The 25,870-nt window shown below is 48.1% G+C and overlaps 1 protein-coding gene across 11 annotated transcripts in view; it reads right to left on the bottom strand.

The window, feature by feature from the left end:
• The window catches only part of CASZ1 (castor zinc finger 1), a 309,366-nt gene that overhangs the window by 36,034 nt on the left and 247,462 nt on the right, over positions 1–25,870 (bottom strand). For 10 of the 11 annotated variants that reach the window (XM_088671542.1, XM_088671543.1, XM_088671546.1 and 7 more), the window contains 3 exons: positions 19,185–20,034; positions 16,126–16,194; positions 970–1,060 (listed from right to left, as the gene is read on the bottom strand). In XM_088671542.1, coding sequence (XP_088527668.1) covers positions 970–1,060; positions 16,126–16,194; positions 19,185–20,034 — 1,010 coding nt within the window. The remainder of the gene's footprint in view (positions 1–969; positions 1,061–16,125; positions 16,195–19,184; positions 20,035–25,870) is intronic. The other variant, XM_088671544.1, reaches the window with a different exon arrangement.

Raw genomic sequence — 25,870 nt, 5'->3', positions numbered from 1 at the left:
TTTATCCTTCTAATCCTCCATGGGGCAGCGGCTGTATCTAACCAGCTGGCCACCGGCAGGGTATTGTCATGTGCAGAACCTTCAAAAATGATTTGCAGGGACGCTAATGGTTGCATGAACAAATTCCAGGGTTCAGTTCCTCTGGCTGAATCCTGTGATCCACCATCCAAATCTCAAAGTGTTCCTGGGACACAGTAGGCTTTGATCTCAACAATACAGCTATCTACTGTGCCAGGTTCCTAGTAGAAAACAAATCTGGGGTGGCTTCACAGGCTGCGTACATACTGTGAATTTATAGCATATTTCAAGCACGCTCCCACTTCCCAAGAATCCTGCAAACAGTACTTTACTCCACAGAGAGCTACAGTTCCCAGTGCCCGCAACAAACTACGGTTCCCATGATTCTTTGGCATGAAGGAACATGCTTCAAATGTATTGTGTGTGCACAACCACATAGATGCTGTATTAATAATACAAGACTTGTGAAACGATCCTTACGTCAATGGGAAAATCGCTCCTGCAGGAGGCGATGTTACAGCCAGCTATTGTGACTCATAGCACATTGGCTACTGCATGGGCAGTGATCATCTGCAGGGCACCAAGTTGGGGGGAAGGCCAGTCTACTCTGACTGGCAGCTGCTCCCCAGGGTCTCAAGCAGAACGAGGCCTTCTCTATCACCTACTATCGAGATCTTATCACCAGTAGATGCCAGGGACTGAACCTTCTGAATATGTTCTGCCACTGAGCTCTGGCCCTTCCCAAGCAGATGACCTAAATGTTGCTACCTTTTGCTGAGTCAGACCACTGGTCCATTTAGCTCACATGTGGTGCTCAAAAGACTCAAACAAAGCTCCTCCCCTCTCCCCCCAAAACTTTTGCTGTTTCAAAGCCTGGGATTGAACTTCACCCCACCCTACTATTTAAGGATCTTTCCCCCCACCAATGATTTATTTTCATTTGGTTTTTACCTGATAGTTACACTCTGGGTCAAGGCAGTGATAATGTTCTCGGTATTGGTATGCACAGTGAATGTGTCCGCAGTGCTGGCTTCCGGAAAACCTGAATGTGAGAAAGAAAGAGGGTGAAAAGGGAAGTGTGAATGTCATGAGAGCATTTTTCAAAGAAAACAAATTCAACCCCGCCCCTGCCTTCCTTGGTTAGACGGGTGCTAATTTCAAGTTGGGTTCACACTTCTTAGCATGCAGTACTGCTATGTTATGTGTTGAGGTACGGTACCTGCATGAGTGTCCGACATGAAATGGGAAGTCATTATGCCTATATGCTCCCTCTGGGTTCACAGAACAAGGTTTACAAACCAACAGCAATCTCTGGTTTGCTACTGAGGGTTGTTTGTGGGCTGGGTGGTCCAATTAAACCACAGTTTGCAAAGCATGGCTTAACATTATGCGTGAACCAGGCCAGAATACCAGGATTGACAGCAGGAGAGAGCAACTACTCTCACATCCTGCATGCGGGCTTCCCACTGTGGCATGTGACTCGCCACCATACAGAGCAGGATACGGGATTTTGTAACAGTAGATTCTGCATTTGCATGGCAAACCCACAGAATGCACTCAGCTGTAGCCACTGTCTGGGCAAGGTGCGACGTTGCAGAAACCACAGCAAGGTTTCTATATTGGGCTGTGTGTATCCTCAGTCACTATCTGGAGTCTTGAATGGTGCAAAATTTTAAAGCTGGCTTCCTGCAGTGAACGGCTCTCTCCGCAGAAGCACTTTGCACCTACATACTGTTTATAGGAAATGGCTAGAAGATCCACACCCATGTTAATTAAATTGTGGGGCTAGCTAGCATCTCCATTGGAACGCTAAACCCAGCCATAGCTTGGTGGTTAAAGTGCTTGCTTGCCATGCAGAAGGTCTCAGGTAAAATAGCCAAAAGGACCTCTAGGTAAGGCTGAGAGAGGCTCCTGCCTCCTCTGTTCTGTCAAAGGTGAACACAGGATGCTGGACTAAATGGGCCACTGCCCTGATCCAGGAGGCTTTTTCTTCTGTCCAATCCACAGCACCTCCAGATAGGCCTGGGACAGACTCCCTGCCTGAAACCCTGGAGAGCCTCTGCCTGTCAGTGTAGGCATGACTGAGCTAGATAGACTATTGGTACAACTCAGTATACAGCAGCTTTCTATTGCCCACCCCCAGCCCACCCCTGCTTCTCTGCATGTGCTATATGAAATAGGTAATTGTAGACTCTGGTTTTGAGAAGCAGAGAAAGGGGCAGCAGCAGCAGAGATGGAAGAAACAGAACTCAGAAAACTTCATTATACACTGCGCCACGACTGTTGGGTTTATCTCACTCAGTAACGCCTACACTGAGTGGCAACAGCTCTCCAGGGTTTCAGGCAGAGTGCAACCCCAGCCTTGCCTGGGTTGGAACCTGGGACCTTCTGCATGCAAAGCACATGCTCTGTTACTGAGCTACGACCCTTCCCTCAGAGAGCAAGAGACAGAGGCCTGACAGTCTGCTATAAGGAAAGCTTGGCTGGACTACTGCAGTCCATGATGTGCTGGGAAGCAAGGGCGTAACAGTCAGCAGCGCAACAAGGGCTTGCAAAAACCAGCAACCAGGAGGATGCATTGTACGGAGCATATTGCGGAGTAATTTGAAAGGGGACTCCGATGGGGAAACATCCAGAGCTAAATCGCCATCTGCTCTGAGGTTCCAAATGCCACACGGCACTATATTCCTTGCGAGAGCCTCTTGGGGCGGGCATCAAAGAGGAGCCATGAATTGAAGGGGAAACCGAGGCTGCGGCCCAGGGGAGGAATGGCAGGAAAGAGGAAAGAGAGAGGGGGAGTTAAGGACAGGCTTTTTTGAGTGGAAGATGGCAAAAGAGAGGAGTGGCAGCAGCAGCAGGGAAGATGACATTTGCAAAGCACACAGGAAGAGATGGTCAATTGCAGAGGCAGAAGGGCCTTGAAGAGATGGAAGGGGGGGCGTAATTGACAGAAGAGATGGGCATTGCTAAAAAATTTAAATCACTTCTTTGCCACGGCGTTTGCAGAAAAGGGGACAGATGCCAGAAGCAGACATGCCTCTCCCAGGGGAGGAAAGAAGGAGAGGAGAAAGAACTGCAAGGAATCAGGAATACGCCAAAGCAGGTGACTGAGAAACCTGAGCAGTGGCAGAGAGATGAACTTTAGCAAAACAAAATAGCAATTTTGGCCTTGGGAACAAAAGGTAAACTAAGTTCTTTTTTGTTCAGATTCCAAAATGGGACAAAGGATTCACGAGGGTTGCGAAACAGGCTCTTTCCCCACCTAGTCTGCATCACCAACCATCTTCACCTGGTTTTAAATCCTATCAAGGCTCGATCCAAGGAATCCCAGGAAGCCCTCACTCTGCCAGGGCACTGAGGATGCAAGGGAGAGGATAACACTGCCACCGTCTACAACTACAGCCCCAGAGGGAGAAAACCCATGGAGGTTTTAAACTCAGGTTACACCACTGGCGGAAACACATCTTGATTGGAAAGATCTAGATGGCACTCAGGAGATGTGATGATAATAACAGCATGATCAATTTATGGTCTTCCCTCTTTCTATTCCAAGGACACCATAGTAAGAGGTATGAGGCGTGACCACAGGCAACCCTTCATTACAATTGGCAGGGTGGGGGTTAAGCACGTTTAACTCTTGCTCATTGTCACCAAAGGACTTAATAAACCCCGGTGTTTGATCTGGGCAGGATTGGGCCCCGACTCCCAGAAGGTTTCTGTTAATGACAGTCTAAATAGTGGAGAAACAGGTGTTCCAATATGCCTTATCTATTTCCTTTCTAACCCCGCTAAGGGCATTGAGGGTGCTGTTTGGCCATCAGACCCCAACATTTCATATGAGAATTCTGCGCCCCACCAATCCACATGGGTGGCAGAGCTTTAGGAGGTATCAGTCATGAAACAAATGATCATTGCTCTCATTACTACATCATTTCCTCAGTCCAGAAGAGGCACCCTGAACCAGCTGTCAGAAGAGACGGGCATTGCTAAGAAACTAAGCAATTAAACAAAAACTTTTAGCACCACTGGATCTTCCTCCTTCACCCATTGTCTCCTTGGTGGTATAAAGTGGTTACCCTTTTCTGCCTTGAAAAGAGCTGAAGGAGAAAGTTGGAAGAGTGACACTCTTTCCCACTTCCTCTTTCTGCTGTATATGTACTTCAAGGCTCACAGAATTATAGAAGAGTTGGAAGGGAGCACAAGGGTAATCTAGTTCAACTCTGCAATGCCGGAAATTTTTCCCCCAATGTGGGGCTCAAACCCACGACCCTGAGATTAAGTCTCATGCTCTACTTGAGCCATACCAGCTGCTCAGAATAATTCTACTGGATCCAATTTTTACCCAAATCCCTTGGAAAAGCAAACTGTATGTGAGCGTGTGCATGCACTCTATCTCTTCCCACAGCACTTGCTCCAAATGTGCCCCTAGGCCTAAGAAGGTTGGCGAGCCCTTCCCTATTCTCCTTAGCTATCTATACACTCGTCTCCCTGGTTGTTGACATTTGCTGCAGCTGCCTTGCTAGAAGTGCTTCTGGGTCCTGCCTCTGCACTCCTGATTCCTGCTCCTTTTCTGCCTGCCTTGCTCTTACATAAGAGACTGAGGCCACATTTGCACCTGACATATACAACAGCACCATGCCACTTGAAGCAGTCATGGCTTCCCCCAAAGACTCCCGAGAAATGTCATTTTTAAGGGTGTTGAGAGTTGTTAAAGGTAAAGGGACCCCTGACCATTAGGTCCAGTCATGACCGACTTTGGGGTTGCGGCGCTCATCTTGCGTTATTGGCCGAGGGAGCTTCCAGGTCATGTGGCTAGCATGACAAAGCTGCTTCTGGCGAACCAGAGCAGCACACGGAAACGCCGGTTACCTTCCCGCTGGAGCGGTACCTATTTATTTACTTGCACAAGTTGTTAGGAGATCCCTATTCCCTTCGCAGAGCTACCGTTCACAGAGTGAATTTAAGCAATCAATCCCTCTTCCCAGGGAACTCTGACAATTAGCTCTGGAAGGGGAATGGGGGTGTCTCCTAACATCTCTCAGCACCCTTAACCAACTACAGTTCTTTGCTGAGAACTCTTTGGGGGGGAAGCCATGACTTACATTAAATGTATGGTGCAGATGGGGTCTGAAATCCTTGCCTTGCTGCCACAGGTTCCTCATGCCACCACCCTCATCTCACTCACTTCTCTCATGTCTAATTCAGGGGTGGCTGCCAGACCTTTTTGGAAATATTTGTTTTTTTGCCCTCTCTGAGTGTGGTGTACCACCACTGTGCCCTGGGGGATATGAGGGCAGCCGAAGAGCTAATTAAGGAGAGTGCCTTCTGCCAAGAAGAAGAGCCATCCGTCACGCCATGCAGCGACCCCCACAGGACATGCCAACCGCTGGCGCCAACTGAAGTGTGGCAAGAATTTCTGCTTGACGGAAGACACGAGAGGAAATAGCTGCAGGGAGGACAGGGAGCCCCACAAATTGCTGATTCACAGGCACTCCCAGACAGCACTGTTCGAATTCATGTGGTGGGCCATTTCCACCAAGGAAGGAATCCCATAGCTCAGTGGCACAGCATCTGCTTGGCACTTAGAAGGCCCCAGGTTAATTCCCCAGTGGCATCTTCAGGTAGGGCTGGGAAAGACTTTCTGCCTGAAGCCCTGGAGAGTCCCTGCCAGGCAGTATAGTCAGCAATGAGCTAGATAGGGCAAAATGCTGATGCAGGATATAGCAGCTTCCTATGTTCCTATGTCTTAAGGGAAGGGACATGCTAGGGATCCTACTTGGTGTGCAGCTGGCAGCAGTTTCAATCTCCTGCGGCATCTCTAGGTACACCTCTTGTCTGAAATGCTGGAGAGCTGCTGCCAGTTAGTGCAGGCAGCACTGAACCAGATAGCCCCATGGCATGACTCGGACGGTATAACTCAGCTGCTGATATTCACTTTTAGCTACTGCTCATTTAAATCAGTGCTTCTCAAACCTGGGTCCCCAGCTGTTATTGGACTACAACTCCCGTCATCCCTTGCTAGCAGGACCAGTGGTCAGGGATGATGGGAGTTGTAGTCCAACAACAGATGGGGACCCAGGTTTGAGAAGCACTGATTTAAATCATCAGCTGCTTTGGGTGGGCTGAAAATGACAGGATGCAAATTTAACTTCCAGGGAAAGCCCTGCTTTCATTGGCCAGAAAGATCCCAACCCTGCTCCAAGAGGAAACCCACGCACTGCACTGGCAGATAAGGGCTAGCCTCACTTTACACCAGATATTGCCATGGTTGAGGGGTAGATGGGGAAGGTTAGTGTGACTAGCAGGCAAAAATCAATTTATCCCCGAATTTAACAGGATCAGCAGCAACGGCACATCATGTCAAGGGGTCGAGGCGTGTGTGTTTGGGGGTGAGGAACTGGTCTGAAGAATTGGGGGATCAAGGGCAAAGGAATTTTCCCCGGTCGATGCTCCCATTGTTAATAGGTTGCTAAAGGGTTATATTTCTCCTCTGCTCTTTCTGACACTTGAAACAGTTCAAACTTATTAATTTTTAAAGGCCAGCATCTGTTTAGCTCCTCAAAACAGAAAAGCTTGCACACAAGTGCACACCTGCTCATTTTGCACACCGTCGCAAAGGCACCCCCCCCCCACTTCCAAAGGCAGACCGCAAACACAATTTGATCAACCCAGGAGGGTGACTGACACAATAGGGCATCCCATTTTACGGGGCTGAAACTTAATTTTAGCAAATTTCTTCAATGAGGGGGCCTTAAAAATATGCTTTCGGGTGTGCAAAATTAAAATCTATTATTTTTGTGATTGGACAACATTTAGCTTGGTAAGTCTACACTGGACGAAGAAGCACATAAACTGCGTTCCGAAAACAAAATAATTTTAATTTCACCTTCTGAAAATGCCAGGCAATGCCAAAAATAATAATACTACCATTTTTAATGATTTCTGTGCAATTTTACACACATTTTACTTGCCAAGCAAAACTAAATTATATTAATTTAACCAAAATATCTTTTGAAGTCCCAAGTCAAGGTACAATTTTTAGCACCCCTCATTTTTGGCATTTGAAAGTTGAAACGTTGGCACAAAGTATTCCTCAGGCTTGTCGTTTCAAATATATGGAAACGAAACTCACTTCAAAAAGCTGCCTGTGCAGACAAAATGGTTGCAGAGTGAATGGCCAGGCTGTGCTGTGAGCACTGGCAATGTGTGGGTCTTCTCCCAAAGGTCAGTGGAGCAGCGAGAGGATCCTAGCAAAGGAGCCACAAGAATGCACAGTGGCTACATGGCAATGGTCATACTTGCAGGATCGCCTGACCCCATGCAATGCTCACTTCAACTACTCTGATCGGTGGAACTGACAGCATCACAGATGCCTCACAATATTCATTCCCCATTTGTAAGAAGGCAATCTTGCTAGCATGGCAGCTCCTGCACTTTGGAATTCCCTGCCTGTTGACACCAAGCAGGCAACTTTGCCGGGCTCTTTTTGGTGCTTGCTTCAAATGTGTTTGTTAAAGCCAGCCTGTCTAGACATGTTGAATGCTGACGTCTGTTATCATCTCTTTTGATTTTTAACTGTCTTTAAGTGGTAAAATTTAAGGGGGGGGGCACTTTTGTTTTTGTGTTTCGGTAAACCGCTTAGAGGTTTTATTACAACCAAGTGGTACGTAATTTGGGAAAAGGCCATATTTTTCTGTGTATAAGAGGCCCCCTATTTTTGGGGACTCAAAATTAAGAAAATGCACTATGCACTATCTGTGTATAAGACGACCCCTTATTTTAAACTTCAAAAATTTAGGAAAAAATATAGTCGTATACACGGAAAAATACGGTAAATAATAACAACAAAACAACAACATATTATTATTTATACCCCGCCCATCTGGCTAGGTTTCCGCAGCCACTCTGGGCGGCTTCCAACAGAAAAATACAATACAATAATCTATTAAACATTAAAAGCCTTCCTAAACAGGGCTGCCTTCAGATGTCTTCTAAAAATCTGGTAGTTGTTTTTCTCTTTGACATCTGATGGGAGGGCATTCCACAGGGCGGGCGCCACCACCAAGAAGGCCCTCTGCCTGGTTTCCTGCAAATAAAACCCCAGGTCCCAGAAGCAAAGGAGAGCAGGGGCTGCAGCTCTCTCTCTTGTTCTTAAGGATGAGGTAAGGGCTGCATGAAGCACACCTGTTCACTGAAAGAGCTATAAGCTACCTGAGGAGTTTGGGTGTTAGCTTAACCTCCTTCTTCATCAGACTCTACACTTTGACCACCATTACATTAAGAATGTAAGATGTGCCTGCCAAAGTCCAGCATCCTATTCTCACAGTGGCCAGGATTCGGTTCTGCTGGGTACCTTGCTGCACTTCTGCCAGGCTGCCGTTATCACCTTTGAGAACTCAGACTCATAAGACCTGGGTTTGGGCCTGCGCTTTTAAACAGCTGACGTCTCACATCAGGGGTAAAGCTCAGACTCCCAGGAAGGCCTGTGTCTCAGCCAGGATAGGTCCCTTGAGCCATGCGGGGCCTGAATTTTTTTATTTTTTTATTTTTAGCTACCAGTGGCAGACCCATGTCTGCAAGCCTGCCTCCCCACAACCTTCCTGCCATCTTAAGAGCAGAAAAGGCATTTGGGCGACATCCTGTCATTGACTGATGGATGGTTAATGTTCGATCTCTTCCATATTTGGACCTTGCAAATATGCTGCTTTTGGAAATATTTATAGAGAATTAGGGGGTAAATTATTAAATAAATGAAAATCAAAGGAAGAAGGGAAAATTAATGGTGCCTGTGCAAAAAAATAAATAAAATCGATTTGATTTGATTGATTTATAAATTGCTCCCGCTCAGAGTTGGGTAACAACCATTTTAAAATCAAGAATATTGATATCTATATCTAAATATATGCAGCCAGAATGGTAAAACTCACTGCCCTCCACATGCCCCCATGCACCCCAACCCTGTTTATTCATGAACATAAGCATTCAAGACTCTCTGTCTGCATCCAGAATGACAAGTCTCCCTCCAATCACAAAATCACCCCCTTGCCATAATGACAAAGAAGAAGCAAGGTGTGCTGTGGGGGGAGATTTTGTAGGTTGCAGGTGAGCTATACCCTCTCATGCTCCTGCTTCTCAACAGATAAGGCAGGGATGTTGGGAAAGCCCTAGGTCAACTGGTAGATCCATTGAAATTAATGGACCTAAGTTAGTCATGCTCATTAATTTCAATGGGTCTACTGAGTAGGGCTAGTATTGGCTACAGCCCAGAGTGTCTGACTTGGACTGGGGAGATCTGTCTACAAATCTCTGTAAGACCAAGTCATGGATGGCTTTGGCCAAGTCCCTCTCTCTTAGCCCAGTCTACTTGACAGGCATGGTCCAAGGATAAAATGGGGAAAGAAACCCCCTATCTACAATGATGCCACCACTGTGCTGCCAAGGAGGCAAGCAGCCTTTCAAGCTGAACTTTAAGATTTAGGCAGAACTGGGCATGCTGTGGAAACTTCAAAGAAACCCCTTACTCTCTAGTATTCTTCTATAACAATCGGAGCATCAGTGATAAATTTTCTCTATGCACCAAAGTGGCTTGTCTCTTCAGCACACGGTAGAAAAATCAAAGTAAGGATTCTCCTGTATTAGTGATAGTGTCAAGGACATTAGAAGCTACTTTATACTGAGTCAGACTATTGGGTTCATATAGCTCAGTGTTCCCTATGCTGACTGGCAGTTTCAGGCTCTCCAGGGTTTCAGTCTTTCCCTAGAGGTGCCACTGTGGACTCAACTTGGGACATGCAAAGCAGATGCTCTACTACTGACCTATTAATTACCAAAATTCTATGGACAGCCTTGAAAGGCATTACCTACACGACAGAAATGTCTAGCGGGTACTCCCTCTTTTCAAGGATTCCTGGAAGATGCAATTCTATGGAGAAAACTAAGGATTTTTGACAGAGAACCCCCACTATAGTAAAATCGTCCAAATTCTTTGGCGCTGGTAGAGAGCCAATAAAACCAATGCAAGTGCAGTGATGCGCTTTTGGTATGTGGTCCCTCAACATTGGAGCCCATGTGTTATAACTCTGCAGATTTGAGTGGATGTGTTCGCATTCCACGCTTCGTACAAATGCGCAGGCTCCCAGGGAGGAGATGGCAATTGCTCTGTGCTGCCCCAGTATACTTAAGGTCTGTTCTAAGCTTACAGGTCATGGTTGTGGAACAGATAGTTTAACCGTGATCCCAGGAGCGGGCAACAGGTGTGGGGAACCTTTGGTCCTCCAGGTGTTGCTGAATTACAGCTCCCATCAGCCTCAGCAAGCATGGCCAGGGGTGTTGGTGGGAGTTGTAGCTCAGAAACGCCTGGAGGGTGAAAGATCCCACATCCCTGTGTTAAGCCAAACATGCTGAGCCCAAAGAACCGAGGGGGAGCGAAGTGGGTGCCAGCTCTCCTCCAGCAGCTGATTTGACTAGCCTGGACATGTGGACCGAACCAGTTTTAATTTAAATAAGCTCTCAAATCAGAGAAGGGATCCCTTGAAAACAGGTAGAGGTGAGAGAGCCAGGGAGGAAGTGAAACCCTTGCACACTATGCTCATGGCCAGATGTGTCCAGCCCCCAACACAGGCAGATGTGCGAGAGAAGCACTTTGTTTCCTTCCCTTGAATTGCCAGATCTGGCAAGGGCTGCTAAGAGAGACCCAGATAAATAAATACTAATAAAAATAATAAATACAGAAGTCAGCATGCTTAGCGAGCATTTACACACTCATTACTCTGTAACGATGATGTGCATGATGGGAGGAAGGGGGGGGGGAATCCCATCAGCTAACAACCAGCCACCCCCATTACAAGCAATGTGGGGGGAGCTCATGTAAACAGATATTTAAGCAAGGCCCTCGAACCATCTGCCAGTATAAATTATTATTATTATTATTATTATTATTATTATTATTATTATTATTATTATCCACAGGAAAAAGAAACGCAAATATACAGAGGAAAGTGTGGAGCCCAAACAAACCCCAAACTACCTGAGAGAGAGGATCCGTTTTGATCACACAGCGATGGAGCGTCCCTGGGCAGCTTTTGGCAGTGCCTCTTAAGGAACTCATTAAACTAATTGTGCTGCGCAGACACAACCTCTTTCTACCTCTGCTCCTTTAATTTAGGGCTTTAAACCCCCCCCCCAAAGAAAGAACACCCACATGTAAATTAAATCCAAGTGTCTGGCTATCAAGAATAGGTGAGCTGTCATAACCTAGAACATGCGATTCTAGACGCAAACTCCTTGACTGACTGGTTTAAGGGACAAACAAATCCTCTGATGAAAAGCAGCCCGAGGAGAAGATGATTAGAGGTCTTTTGTTCTAGTAAGTGGCATATAATTTTTGTTAGATAAAATGATTAAAAATAAATGAATATAGCTCTGGAGTTCAGCAAATATATAAGCTAAAGTATAAGCTGCCTCTCAACTAAGTGCTGGCCAATGGCTCCCTGCCCACCGACATCCCTCTGCCAACAAGGTTCAAGAGTATCCAAGTATCCAAGGGCAGTTAGGGTAGTCTTGACACTTAAGGCAGAGAAGCACATTTCCCCATCCCTAACAGCAGAAGCGCAACAATAATAAATTCAATAACAAACAATTTGCTGCCCTTTCAAAACATCTAATGATAGGGCCGGCCCAGCTCAGAACATGGACACTTTCTGTTTAGCTATCTCCCGGTAGATCTCGCCTCAAACCATTCATCTTGATTATTACTATTTACCCCATCCAAGCTCATGGCCACTACCTCTACTTGTGATAAGCAGTTAATGAAGGCATAAAAACGGAAACATTACATCAGAAGGAAGAGGCAAACTACAGCCAATGAAAGGGGAGCTGTCAAGGCAAAGAAAATCCTGATGATAGGGCACTGTGTAGTTCCTAACAGATTCATATTTCAGCCCTGGGGCCCAAATTTGTGGCTCCTATTATAGTGGGGTAGTCAACGTGATGCCCTCCAATTGCTGCTGGGTTACAAATCGCATCATCTATGAGTATTGGCCAGGTTGGCTGGGGATGATGGGCGCTGCAGCCATCCAACATCTGGAGGGCATCATGTTGCCCACCCCTGGGTTGCAGCCAAAGAAAACCATTGATTTATAAACAGGAGGTGGACAGCATGGGAAGGATATACCACCCTGTCCGCAGAAGAAGAGGCCCTGCTCTGTGCACTGCCTGGTGTAGAAGAACAGCTGGGTGGGGTAAGAGCTAGGGCCTTCTCCGTGGCTGCACCCAAATTATGGAACACCTTGCTCCGTGAAATGTGGCTGGCCTAGCTTCCCCTAGCTGCTTTTCACCCATCATGGCTACTTTTATTCCAGCGGGCTTTTCTCTAATGAGGCAGCCAATGTTTTTGTGGCTTTCAAAACCACCCTTCCCTGACTTGGTGCTCTCCAGGCATTTTGGACTACAACTCCCACCAACACATCTGGAGGGTAGCACACTAGGGAAAGATGTTTTATAGTGTGGATTCCATCCTTTTTTCATAATTGCCGTATGAGATTGCAATGCGGCACACTGTAAGCTGCACGAAGGGGAGTTGTTGCACTAGAGATTTTCCTAAAACAAAGTACATAAATACCAAGCAGGTGCTACTTGCAACAGGGAACTTGTACTGTCAGGTGAGTAGTTTCTTTGGCTGACTTTATCACCTCACTAACCTCAAGGAGGGTGGCTGGGAAGGAAGCACGCCACCTCCATCTTACCATCCCCTCTGTGCACAAAGGAAAGGAAAGAAAGAGAAACCTCCTGCCAGTTCGGTCCACAAAGGAGAGGCCTCCCCTCTCCTCATCTTGACTAAAGACAGGCTTATAACTAATGAGCTTATAACTTATAGCCATGCAGGCTCCACTGTGTGATTTAAGGCCCCTGAGGAGAAGGATTTTAGAGGAAGGGGGGAGTAAAAAAATTAGTATGAGAAAGCGGTGTGTGTGTGTGTGTGTGTGTGTGTGTGTGTGTGTGTGTGTAGGGGTTCCCCCTATGTATAAGTGTGTGGGCCTTTTGCTTCAGATCTGTACATCTGGGACAACAAACATTGCTCTGATTTTATGACTCTCAAGCCACTAATGTAGATTAGAACCAATCCTGATCTTTAAAGAGGGAAAGGAATGGAAACTAACCAACTCTGCTTCAGCTATATTCTGAAAACAATGGGTGGCAGCCAATGCTCATCCTACTCAGAGCAGACCTATTGAAATTATGAAACATGACTAACTCCATTAATTTGAATGGGTTTACTCTGAGTAGAACTTAGATGGCTACAACCCAATCCTGTTGGTTAGTGTCTGCTAAGACAAGGGTAGGGAACCTTTGGCCCTTTAATGTTGCTAGACTACAATTCCCATCATCGCCCCTGGCTCCTGATCATGCTAGCAGGGGCTGATGGGAGTTGGAGTTCCAACAACATCTGGATGGTTTAATCATTTACGGCTACAGACATTTTCACAAACCTGAAGTCAGAATGGAAGACGGGAGTATACTTTGTGACATGTCCACTCTTGGGGTTTTTGCCTCTTGTAGGCATTTTTGTGGGGTTTGCTTTTGTACATCTTGTTTCAAAACCCAGAAAACCCTGTTTGATCAGGGAGGACAGTGAGGCTCTCTTAAGAGCCAGTATAGACTTTTTCCAGCCACATCACCTGTCTTCAGAAACCCCACAGCAAATGAAAAAGGCAATAAAGAGGGTTGGGTATTTTGTTCCCTAGTTCAGGCTTAGAGGGCATCAAAGGTGCAAAATGGTGGCTCAAGGAGGAAGAGACAAATGGCTATAATACCCTGCTAACTATATGATGACCTGTGCACCTGAGTTGCTACAGACTAGAGACTCTAATGGACTAATTCAGGAGGGGCCTTTTCCTGTTGTGTTTGACCAGTTGCCACCTCCTGAATTTCATCCAGGAATCTAGGAATGCAGCTCTGCCTCCTGCCCACCCGTTTCCTAGGCTGATAAGCCACTCTTGGATGCTTTGGGAGGGAGGCTGGGATATAAATTAAACAAATAAGAACAATGACAAAAACCAGCCTGGAAGAGAGCAGCGAGGCCTATGGACCATGGCAGGTTCCACACCTCCTAGATTACGGACAACCTTTGTTTCTGCTAAGCACTGCACTCCCTTAGGGGTAAATTCTTAGGGGCCACATGCTGGCAGTGGGTGGGACTAAAAGTCAAAAGTGGGTGGGGTCTGAATCCAATGCCAGCCCCTTTTCTATTTTGCCCCATCTCTCTCTGCCACTTCTCCCTTCTCTCACTCTGCCACACCCTTTTCTCTCCCTCTCACTGCCACCCTGTTTTCCTTATTGCCACCCAAATGAAATTAACCATAGAGCCACTTGCAGCCCCAGGTTTGCAGGCTGGCATAGGAACAGAGTATGAGGCAGCTTCCTATGTCCCGGAGTCCAGCCAGTGGTCCGTCTAGCTCAGAACTCTCTCTACTGACAAGCAGCAATGGCTCTCCAGGATTCCAGACAGGGAGTCTCTCCTAGCCCTACCTGGGGACTGAGCCTGGGACTTTATGCATGCAAAGCAGCGAGTTATGGCCCTTCCCTGCTCCCAATGAAGGGCTGCAGCCTTCCTGGCAGCCATTGCCACCATTTCATCAGGGTTTCACCAGGGTCCCCCCCCCCGATGGAGTCTTGATGGGCGGCCTTAGCATAGCCTCAACCCCAGCCTGCCTTCCAAGCTGGCGTTTCCATCCCTGGTCCGTCTCCTTAGGCAGAGGATGCCAAACGGCCGTGGCCATAACCTCTACAGTTCCATTGCACTAGCGTTACCGCCTCTCTAGGCAGATGAAAATAAACGGCGGCTAATTTGCCTAGACAAATTAATTGCGACGTCTCCAAATAATAAAAATATGTCAACTGAGAAATCCAGCCAGCCAGCCAAATACAGCAAAGCTGGACAAATACATCCATCCCACGGTGCTATGCTAATGGAGGGGGAACCTTTGGGTTGTGCAACCAACCAAGTCCTGCTCCGAGTAGACCCGTTGAAGTTAATGGAGCTGAATTAGTCATGCCCATTAATTTCAGAGCAGGACTAACCTGGGGTACAATTCATTATGCTGAACCCACAGCCTTGGCCTTCAACACATAACTCACACAGGAGACTCTGGATAAGCCCCACAATGAATAGATAGGGGGGAAATGAATGGATAGAAAAGGCCTCTCTCAAGAAACAAAAACTGCCGAAGGCTGCCTTATAGCAGGTCAAACAGCTTGCCCATTTAGCCCAGTACTGCAACTGGCAGCAGCTCTCTAGGGCCACAGGCAGAGTAGGATCCTCATGGGAGATGCTGGGGACCTTCTGCACACAAAGCAGGTGCTCTGCTGCTAAGCCACAGACCTTTCCTTAAGACACAGGAACATAGGAAGCTGTCTTATACTGAGCCAGGCCATTTGTCCATCTAGCTCCATGCTGTTTACACTGATCAGCAGTGACTCTCTAGGGTTTGAGCCAGGGGACATCCCCAGCCTTAGCCGGAAATGCTACAGACTGAGCTTGGGACCTTCTGCATGCAAAGGAGGTGCTCTAACCACTGAGCTATGTCTTCATCCCTAAACAGAGTGAAGGTCCAAGCCTCTGGAGGCCAAGATGGCTGATTTTTCTACTCTAAGAATCAGGGAGAGGCTTTGTAAAGGGTGAGGTTTCAGCAGTGACTCTCTAGGGTTTGAGCCAGGGGACATCCCCAGCCTTAGCCGGAAATGCTACAGACTGAGCTTGGGACCTTCTGCATGCAAAGGAGGTGCTCTAACCACTGAGCTATGTCTTCATCCCTAAACAGAGTGAAGGTCCAAGCCTCTGGAGGCCAAGATGGCTGATTTTTCTACTCTAAGAATCAGGGAGAGGCTTTGTAAAGGGTGAGGTTTCAGCAGGAAAGTTGGTGGTGGGGAAGTCAGTGTGGATGTCAGAGAGAAATGGAAAGACTCAGTTCCCGCAACTGGCTTTTTGCATTTCACCCAGACAGACAGAGACCCCCCACCCCTCGCCCCTGCCCGGTTCTCTGTCCCACAGCCCCCTCCGTCCCACTCCCGAGAAAAACCCAAGGTTGGGGGCGGGGAAAATCAGCCTACCTGGCAATATATTTCTGGTAAATATTTACATCTTCGGTGACAGCTGGTTTGTCAGTGGTTAATCCGTTCCTAATGAGAAACACACAGAGGGCAGAGATGGTTAGCGCAAGGTGGTGTCAGGACACACTCCAAGCCCCCTCTCTCTCTCGTGGAACACCTAACATCCAAGGACAATGGCATGCCCGGGAGAGAGGCACGTATGCATCTCGTACTTCCTGGCTGCTGTTAAGGAGAGATGCCTGTGCATCTCCTAGTCCCTGGCTGCACTCACTTTAGCCCCAGTTCGTTATTTATCTTCCCATAAGCCCCCTCTTTCAAAAAGATGGCCTTCTCTTTTCTGGAATGGATGAATGTATGAAAGGCTGGTTCACAAGCATGATGTGTGACGCATATATATATATATATATATATATATATATATATATATATATATATATATTTAAATGCAACACAGGGCATGTTTGTTCACTTGCTGAACAAATCACTGGTGAGCCCCTGAAGTTTTCTGGATGGAAGGTTCGGGAGCCAAAGAACTGAACTTAGGCACCAATCCCAGGAGAATGTGCACCATCTTAAAAAACTGTTGCTCAGAACTTAGGAATAGAGGAAGCAGCCTTAGAAAAGGTCAGACTGCATATGTCCTCCTAGACCTAATACTGTACTCTTGACTAGCAGCAGATCTCCAGGGCCTCAGCACTTTTTAAAACTGGGGTCCTGAGTTGAACTGTCCCCCTGGCTGAACAGTCCTGCTTCTTGCCCCTTGGACCTCCTATTTTGTGGAATGCAGGCAGCAGCCATGCCTGCCTTAGGACTCTGGCAGCCACTGCTTGCAGCAGGTGAGGGAGGGAGGTGAAAACACCTGGGGGAACAGGTAGTGTGTGTCTCATAATGTCTCCACGCTGCCAGACTTAGAAGGTAACCCCCTTTGAACTGTGGGGCTCCTGCTACACAACACAACCCACCCAACTTTGAGCTTGCTCAGGTAGGCTGCCCAATGGGCAGAAGGAAAAGCCACACGTCTCTTCTACATGTGAGGTAGAAAAGAAAAAGAGGAAAAAGCTGCCTGCTTTTCACACCAGAGTGACATGCCCTCAGCTCTCAAGAGGACGGTCACACAAATCCACAGCACACAGAGGGAACTGTGTCAGACACTCAGCATAAAACCTCTGTGGCTTCTCTCGCCTCCCCATCCACCACCTGCATCGCCTCCCATCCCAAGGAAGTCTTGTGGGCAGAGCAGAGAGCACACTTGAGGTTCATCCTCCAACCACGAGGGAAAGAGAGAGTGTGAGAGGATGAAAGGCAGGAAGGAAGCAGAGCTGGGATTGTGATTAAGAGTAAAAAAGGAAAGGGGGATGGGGAGCCAAATGTGCTATAAGTTGGCAGCCATACACCTGGCTGTCCTTGATTAACTCTGGGCTGATTGGCATTGTTAAAAAGGAACACACCTCAAGGTGTCTCACAGCTGGCTGTGCAGTGAAGTGGCCACCTGATTGGCCTGGTGCACAACGTTAAGAGAAGCAGAAATAAACTATGTGCAGGAACAGGATCAGAATTGCAATAGTTACTCGTGCCCTAGCAGATACTTCCCTGCCATGGTCATGGGGTGTAAGAGGTAAAATATCAGTCCTAAGCTAGGTGAGATCCCTAAAGATTGGAGTGCAACATTCAAAATGCTTCATCCTTGTGAACAACGCTAGCAGCTGGCAATGTGGGCAGCACTTTGGGGTTTCAGGCGGAGAGACTTCTTTGCCCGTCACCTGCTCCCGGTTCCATTTATAAATAAAATGAAAACATGAGATTCTGACATCAAAGCTGGGACCTTCTGCACGCAAAGCAGCTGCACTGTGTTTGGGTCTCTTGGCACACAGCAAGAAATTTGGGCAAGACACAACTTACCCTCCAGATTCACTTGACTCACATTGACCTTAAGGGACTGATCCACTGAGATTAAGTGGGATAAGCTTTCTTAGCTCTGCTAGAATCTAGTGATCCTGGGGAATCAGGCACTGACAACGGGGGCCACTCATAAGACAGTGATGGCTGGGGTATATTGGGATTGGTAGGGTAGGAGGCAGGGAGACCCACTGTAGGTGGAGCCAATGACAAGCAGAGACACCACCTGAACTGGTTGTGAATAAAGAGGAAGGCAGGCGGGGATTGGCTGGGGGTAGGCTGAGGTTGGGGGGGGCAGTGGCCCATTCTCCCTCATGGACTAGACTCCGCTGCTCATAGATAGCCAGCAGGGTTTTTTTTTCCTGTAAGAGGGTGGTGACCTCCAGATGCAGTTTGACTACAACTCCCATCAGCCTCGGCAACCAGCAAGACAAAATGGCCCGCAAGCCGTAACCCAGCAACAGCTGGTGGGCACTACATTGCCCACCCTTCAGCCACCACTCTACCCCACTCTACATTGGGCACAATTGGATCCACTTTCCTTGAGTGAATCCCAAGCTTGCTTTCAACAATGTGGCTAAACACCCTACCTGTCTCCTGCCCTGTACCCCAATCTGGCTCGTCTATGTCAGGCCTGGCCTTCAGTTTTATGTCACCAATACTTGGCCTCCCCTCACCCCACCACCCCCTTGCAATGTTTTGGCTGCCATCATGAAACTGGTTGCCTCATTGCGGCTGCTGGACTTCTCAAGCTGGTCCTCTCTTGACCTTTTTTGGATCAGTGTTAAAAGCTCCAAGTCATCTTACATGAGATTTCTTTTTGTTGTTCTTGTTGTTATGCCCAAGAAGACTCAAGACTGCAAGAGCTGGTTTCAGCTTTCGTCTTGCAAAGGCCTAGGCCCTGCAAATACGATTGCCTTGGATTTCTGGGGCTGATATGGAGAGAGAGAGAGAGAGAGAACCCCCCAAAAATTTGAAAACCTACCAGGGCTCTAGATAGTCTTGCTCAATGCTTGGCAGCTGGCTTCAGCCATCCCCCTGCATGCTAATCCAGAAGGCAAGCAGAGTGAGGCCTTCTGGAATGAGCTGCTGGATTTTCCTGTCCTGCCCTTTGAGGTGGAGGTGTGGTGAATGTGAGGTGGGGTGGAAGGGGGAAGACTTACTTAACAGTGGAAACCGTTCCAGTTGTGATGGAGTCCGTCTTGGAAAACGTGGATTTCAGGTACTCTGGAGTGTTGAAGGGCAAAGATACTGGCTGCTCGGGTCCGGCCACTGGAGCGGTGCTGGGGGTGCTGGCGAGAGGGGCGGGGCCCAAGCTGGGTGCTGGCGCTTTGACCGGGGTCAGCTTCTGGATGTTCCTGACATCGTACTTAGAGGGGCGCCCCACTTTGCCGGTCTTGAAGGCGATGGCCCCTCCCATGTCCGGGCTCCCTTCCCCCGGCTTGAAGAGGTGCAGGTACTTGACGTTCTCCAGGTCGTACTTGGAGGCCTTCTTGTAGGTGTTGCCGTTCTGCGGCCGGAGGCTCTCGCCCGTCTTCAGCTTCTGGATGAAGAAGTCGTACTTGGAGGCCCGAGACATCAGCCCTTGGATCTGGGAACTGCTGGGGGAAGGCAGAGGCAAAATGGTGGCTTTCGTCTCCGGCAGGAGGGAGGTGTCGGGAGTGGGCAGCCGGATCACTTGCCCCAGGGTGGTCGGGGCCTCCTTGCCAAGCTTGGTGGTCATCTCCTCGGTCTTAGCTGGGTGAATCGGCCACGGGACTTGCTCGCCGGCCTTCAGCTTGCGGATGTACTCTTCGTACTTGGAGAGGCGGGCTCGCTTGCTCATGGCGTCCTCGCCAGATAGGGAGGTGGCCACGACAGCAGCGGCGGTGGCCTCTGAGGTAGCGGCGTTTAGCTTCTCAAAGCTGATCTTGCGAGCCAGCTCGTCCCGCATGTTCTGGTCATCATAGCCAAACATGCCCAGGAACTCGTTCATGGTGGTGGCGGCGTAGTCCCGCAGAGACGAGGCCTCCCCTGGAGTAAGTGACAGAAAGAGAGAAGATGCGTCACTCAAGGGGGGTGGGTTTCCCTTTCCCCTCTGGTGCTGGTAGCGGGGAGGGGCGAGGGGAGGGGAGGAGAAGGGGGGGACGAAAGAGAGAACATGATCTACCGACATTTGGCTCACTTGTTCGGTTTTACGACTCTTAAATTAATTTGTTTTTTTGAAAAAAAGTAATTAATACTGGGGTAAAATAAAAAGAGTTCATCAATGCCAGGAAAATCAATTTCCTAAATGTTCTAGCCGATGGCTTTTCAGTACATTAAACAAAGTTTCATAAATGTCTCTGCACTCTCGTCTTGGCCTAATATGAAGAAAAAGTAATTTTACTGGAAGTGAGGCCTCTGCCAATATGCCAAAGGCGTCACGAGCTCCCCTTCTCTATATATGTGGATGGGTGGGGTGGCAGCTAGGGGACGGCTATGGGGTAAAGGAGCAGGGTGGGAACAGAGAGTATAGTGGTTAGTGCATTATACTAGGACCTGGGAGAGCAGGGTTCAAATCCCCACCCGGTTCTCAGCATGGTGAATGGGTCAGGGCAAGCAGAAAAATCGCCAGAGGGCCGAAGTTCTCCAGTTGTGCTAAGGGGGTCTGATCCAAGTCATGGCTGCAAACGATATATCAGGAACACGGTCCAAAACCATGCGGCCAATGTGGCATTTTAAAATTTTGATTGGTGCTGGATTTTGCGTGCTCCCAGTGCTTCCTTTGCAGCAGCTGTGGCTTGAACTTTTACCATGCCTGACACCATATAGGACATCAAGCAGAGTTAAATGTGGGGCATGGTTTGCTCCAAATGGCGTGGTTTAAGTAGGGTACAAAGGCTGGAGGTGCCCCACTACTGCCCTACAATTAGATGCTGGTCTGGGTGGGGAGGGAGAGGGCTGCTTTGGAATTGGGGCAACCTGTAGTTTCTCAGGATGAGGGATTTCAAAGAAGGAGCCTATTCCAGGGCTCCGGAAACCTGCCCGTTTATTTTATGTTACTTTCTTCTTCCCCTTTTAGACTTTTATTCTGCCTTCTGGCCCAGAAATGGGCCCCCGAGGAGCCCTAGGAGGCAGTTTTGCTGGTCACTTGGAAGGACGGTGTGGAGGTCACTTTATTTCTGTGCATAGGAGGAGATAAAGATTGCTCCAATGTGCCAGTGCGGCCTCATTCAAACTTTGGGCTGACACGGCTGTTCCACCTCTTGGGATGCCCCCGTCTTTCCTCCCCTTCCCCCCCAGCCACCTAACTTTCTCCCTACAGAGTGAAGATTTACTGTGGGCAAAGAGTCCTTCAAGCCCCCCTCATCGCTTCCTCTCAACTCTCACAAAGGCTTTTGCTCACCCAAAGGGGACGTTTCTTCAGGTTTTCCAGGCTCATGACCTCGTTTTAACCCAAAACATACCTTCGGGAACCCGTTTCCTAATCTTTCACCCTATATTTGCATGGTGGCAGTGCTCCTGTTGCGACGCACCTTGGCTCATGTCATGAAATTAGTCACATTGCTAAAACTTTTCTATGGTCTCCAAAGCATGCACCTTCCTAGAGCAAGGGCCATAGCTCAGAGACAGAGCACCTGCTTGGCATGCAGAAGGTCCCTGGTTTGATCCCCAATGACATCTCCAGGTGCAGCTCGCAGGGAACATTGCCTTAAACACTGCTGCCAGCCAGTGTGGACAACACAGTACGGAGAAAGATGGACCAATGGTCTGGTTTCCTGTAAGGCTGCTTCCAGTGTCCCTAATGTCTTAACGAAAGGGCCACAGTTCAGTTGGAGAGCATCTGCTTTGCATGCAGAAGGTCCCAGAATCATTTGCAGGCAGGTCTGGGAGAGACCTGTGTCTGAAATTCTGGAAAGCCACTGCCGATTGGCATGGAAGGGCTAGTTACCCCTTCTCTCCCCTATTGCTGCCCGCTCCCAAAGTCATCTCCCATGCTGGTATTGGACCCGAAAATAAACCCATGTCAGCAGAAGGCTTTTTTAAAGCCTAAATGATGCATGGGAGGTTGGGGGAGAAGAGGGTGCCTGCAGGAAGCAGAGGCCCCTCGGGTGACATCTCAGCTGCAGGCTGGCAGTTATTTACTCCTGGGTCAAGACCACAAGCGAGCCAATGGTCTGGTTTTGAGTGGGGGGTGGAGAAAGAGAGAACTGGGCGAGGGAGGCCACTGGGAGAAATGAGAGCAAGGCATTGAGATGGAGGGCCCTTCTATTGTTGACTGACCCCTTCTGCCTTAAGGGAGGCAAACAGACTTATTGAGAGGTGTAGGAACGATGGCTATGGCCGTGGGGATCCACCTGCGCCCCTGCCTCCCCAGTTACCCTGGTGCGCCACAAGCATCACATTCCATGTCCACCAGCCCGCAACATTAAAGGCTTCCTTCCTTGCCGTTTCACTGCTCTCCCTGGCGTAACACGAGAGCCCCGTCAAAAGCAGTTAATCCCGTACAATCCCGAATCTCCCAGGTCTAAGATTTCCCTGTTCCTGCTAAATCTGCCTTCCCCCCTTTTCTGCTTTTCATCTCTCTTCAGACCTGAAAAACGATCTCTCTCCCTCTCCTGCCTCTTTGACACCCGCACGGCTCCGCTCAACTCCCGGGGCCTGATGCGATGAAACCCCATCCAGGTCAGAATAAAAACCACATGGAGAGCAGAGAGGGAATCCAAAAGGGAAATTAAACTATTACCGGTTTTAACAGCTCCCTTGGAAGTTTGCAGTGGCAGGTGGGCAGGGGAAGAAAAAGGAACTTTCTCCTTCTCTCCCCCCCCCCTCTGCACTCAATGACATTTTTATTGATTTATTTTTTTTAATGGTGGTGCCATTGCTCAAAAGAATCCTTTTTGCAAGGGGTCCCAATCAGAACATGCAAAGATCCACCACCTCAAAGGGTAACCCAGATGGAGGCTGGAAAAGTGGGGTGCAGGGGGCTCTTTTCTGCAGCACTGGAAATTTGAAAGCAAGTGCAAAGCACCTATTTCAAGCACATATGCCTTCCCCACAGAACCGTGGGACCTGCAGTTCGTTAAGGGTGCTTGGGATTGTAGTTCTCCAAGGGGCTAAGACATATTTCCCAGGAATCTTTTTTTTTTTAAGGGAGGGGGAGAACATGTTTTAGATGTATGGTAGCTTTAACTTCCTCCCTGGGCTTTTGGGACTCTTGCTGGAATTTCCTGGAGGGTCGTCCTTGATCTTCTCCCTTGGACTCTGTGCTCCTGTAGGAGGAGAGGGGGTCCAAATGGGGTCCCTCCTCCCTCTGATTCTGTTGCTGACCATTTGTGGGCATTCCCCAAAGAGCAGAGATCTGAAGGTGCTTGTGGCTGGCTTGGAGCAGCTCTGCTATCGCAAAAGGATCCCAAATTAGCAAAAGGAAAAAAGGAAAAGGAAAAAAAAGGAAGCGTCCCGAAAGGGACTAAAAATAGCTCACAGCAACACACTATATATGGAGGGGAAAGTAATACACCCAAATGGAAGAGAAGGTCTGGACTTTGGGGGGGGGGATGGGGAGAGTGTCCCAAACCCAGCGCATCGTTTTCTATTATAACAAGAAAAATTGGGTGGGATGGGGGGGGTGAGTCTGGAGGGAGACCTTGCCCAAACAGGGAGGGATTTGATAAAGCAGGTGGCATCATTGGTAGTTTGGGGCATAGGTTGTTGGGCATAGTCCTGATCCCAAGCACTTGCTAGCCTTGTATGCATACATAGAACTTGTTTTTTCTGTGTTGCCCCATAAGAAAAATTCCAAAATACATATCAGGGCAGTACCTTTATTAAGCCAGTCAATGCATCACTGAATAGTGAGTCAGCTTTACAGAGTTCCCCAGGGCTCTTCAGCAAGGCTGGATATTTAGCAAAGGAGGAGGGAGAAAAAAGCTGACTATGTGCTAAAGGTCACATCCACACCACACGGCTTCCCCCCAAGGAACCCTAGGAACTGTAGTTTGCCCACCACAGAGCTACAATCCCCAACACCTGTTGCAAACTACAGTTCCCAGGATTCTTTGGGGGAAAGTCATGTGCTTTAAATGCATGGTGCGGTTGTGACCAAAGCCTCCATTGGTCTCAGTCCCAATAAATTTGGCCAGCCTTTGCCAACCAGGTGCCCTACAGCTCCCTAGGACTACCGGTACCACTCAGCTGGGGCTGAAAGGAGTTGTTGTTCAAAAACAGCTGGAAAACACCAGCTTGGCAAAGGCTAGATTAGATTCTCCAGTGGTTCACGTGGAGTTTCAGGGTTCACGTGGAGATGCCTAAGATGCCAAGAAGATCATGAGCATATCCAACTACCTGTGTCCCAAACTACCAGTGACCTGGTTGTTTAAAATATTAAAACCCAGCAGTTATCTTAATTTGCTACCAGCCTTAAGCAAAACAAGACTCAGCAAGGGCACCTGCCCTTTCCCTGGGGCACATCCCTTCACAGTCAGACATGGAGAAACTTGGCTACTGATCGCACCCAGGGCTTCTGAAAGAGTTCCCTTGTTGTGGAAAATAAAAGAGAGGGGAGGCTAGGGAAGGGAAGAACCCTGCCTTGCGCAAAGATGTTTTAGAACATTTCTATTCTGCATCCATTCAACATCCATTTAAAAACAGTTCAAAAACTAGAAAGGAACAACAACAACATGCTCCACAAATAATGCAATATATAGAACCTGGATGAACCACAAAAAAGCAGAGTGATGAAATCTGCATAAAGGTCAGGCAGTGAGAGAGACAGAGGACAAGGCAAGCCTGTGTATGCAGATGGGATCCCAGGAAACTATAGATCACAAACGAACACACACACACACACACACACACACGGCTGGTGTTTTATTTGAGGATGTGTCCTGCAACCTGTTCTTGACACTATCTTAGTGCATGACTGGTGGATGCCTTTTCAATGCTACTGCATTATGGCTGCCCAGAGGGAGCTATGGTGTAACAAAAGCAGGACACCACCACTGAGCATATCTGGTGTGAAAAGTGACGAGATTTCAGCAGGAACTTATAGCTTATGCGCCAAAACAGTGTGAACGCTTCCAAAACTTTGCAGGCACAAAGGAGCGCTGAAAGCAGGGTTGTGTATGACTGCCCCAATAGCTTCGTGAGCACGTATCACCATGAATGTGCAATGAAAAGAATGCCTGAAGGGGGCTCCAGGTAGGTGTGGAGTCAGAACAGAGAAGGAACATGCTCTGAACATATATTCTACCAGTATCTGACCCATTCCACCAGCAGAAGAGATGGGAAACAGAGCTCATGCCATGAGCTTTGCCAAAAGATCCTCCTACACCTGATTGATGCAAGCTGGTCATTATAAGAACAACTGTTTAAGAATTGGTCCCTGAATTTGATTCCCCACCCCCTCTTTGCCACTTTCCCCTTGTGTGTTATGCTTTTCTTAGATTGTAAGCAAGTGTGGGCAGGGGACTGTCTTGTTTTAATTGACTGTACGTTAGCCGCTCAAGAAACCTTATTGGCTAAAGAAGGGGATCCAAATGCTCTCAATAAATAAATTGGCAACTCTTGCTTTATGGTCCTGCTTTCTGTGTCCAAGGGAGACTTTTTGTGTTGCATAAACAGTTGGGGGTAGCCTAAAAGTTCTAACCGAAGGTCTGGTATGATTTAATAGTTGTATGTAACTTCACCATAACCAAGGGAAGCTTAAAAGGTAGCTCACAGCAGCAGCAAAAGAAATAATGTTTCAACAATCAGTGGAATCAAACCTCTGCTTTTATCTACTTGCGGAACTCCAAACACAAGTTTCAACTGTGCACATCAGTTTCATAGTTTCACTCTTACACTTACACACAAAGAGAAAGTTTAGGGATGCTATTTTCTCCCTAAT

Source organism: Zootoca vivipara, chromosome 6 (assembly GCF_965207765.1).
Source record: "Zootoca vivipara chromosome 6, rZooViv2.hap1.1, whole genome shotgun sequence".
NCBI lineage: Eukaryota > Metazoa > Chordata > Lepidosauria > Squamata > Lacertidae > Zootoca > Zootoca vivipara.
Note: the sequence above shows the minus strand (reverse complement) of the source record. Positions and strands in the feature narration are given on the sequence as shown.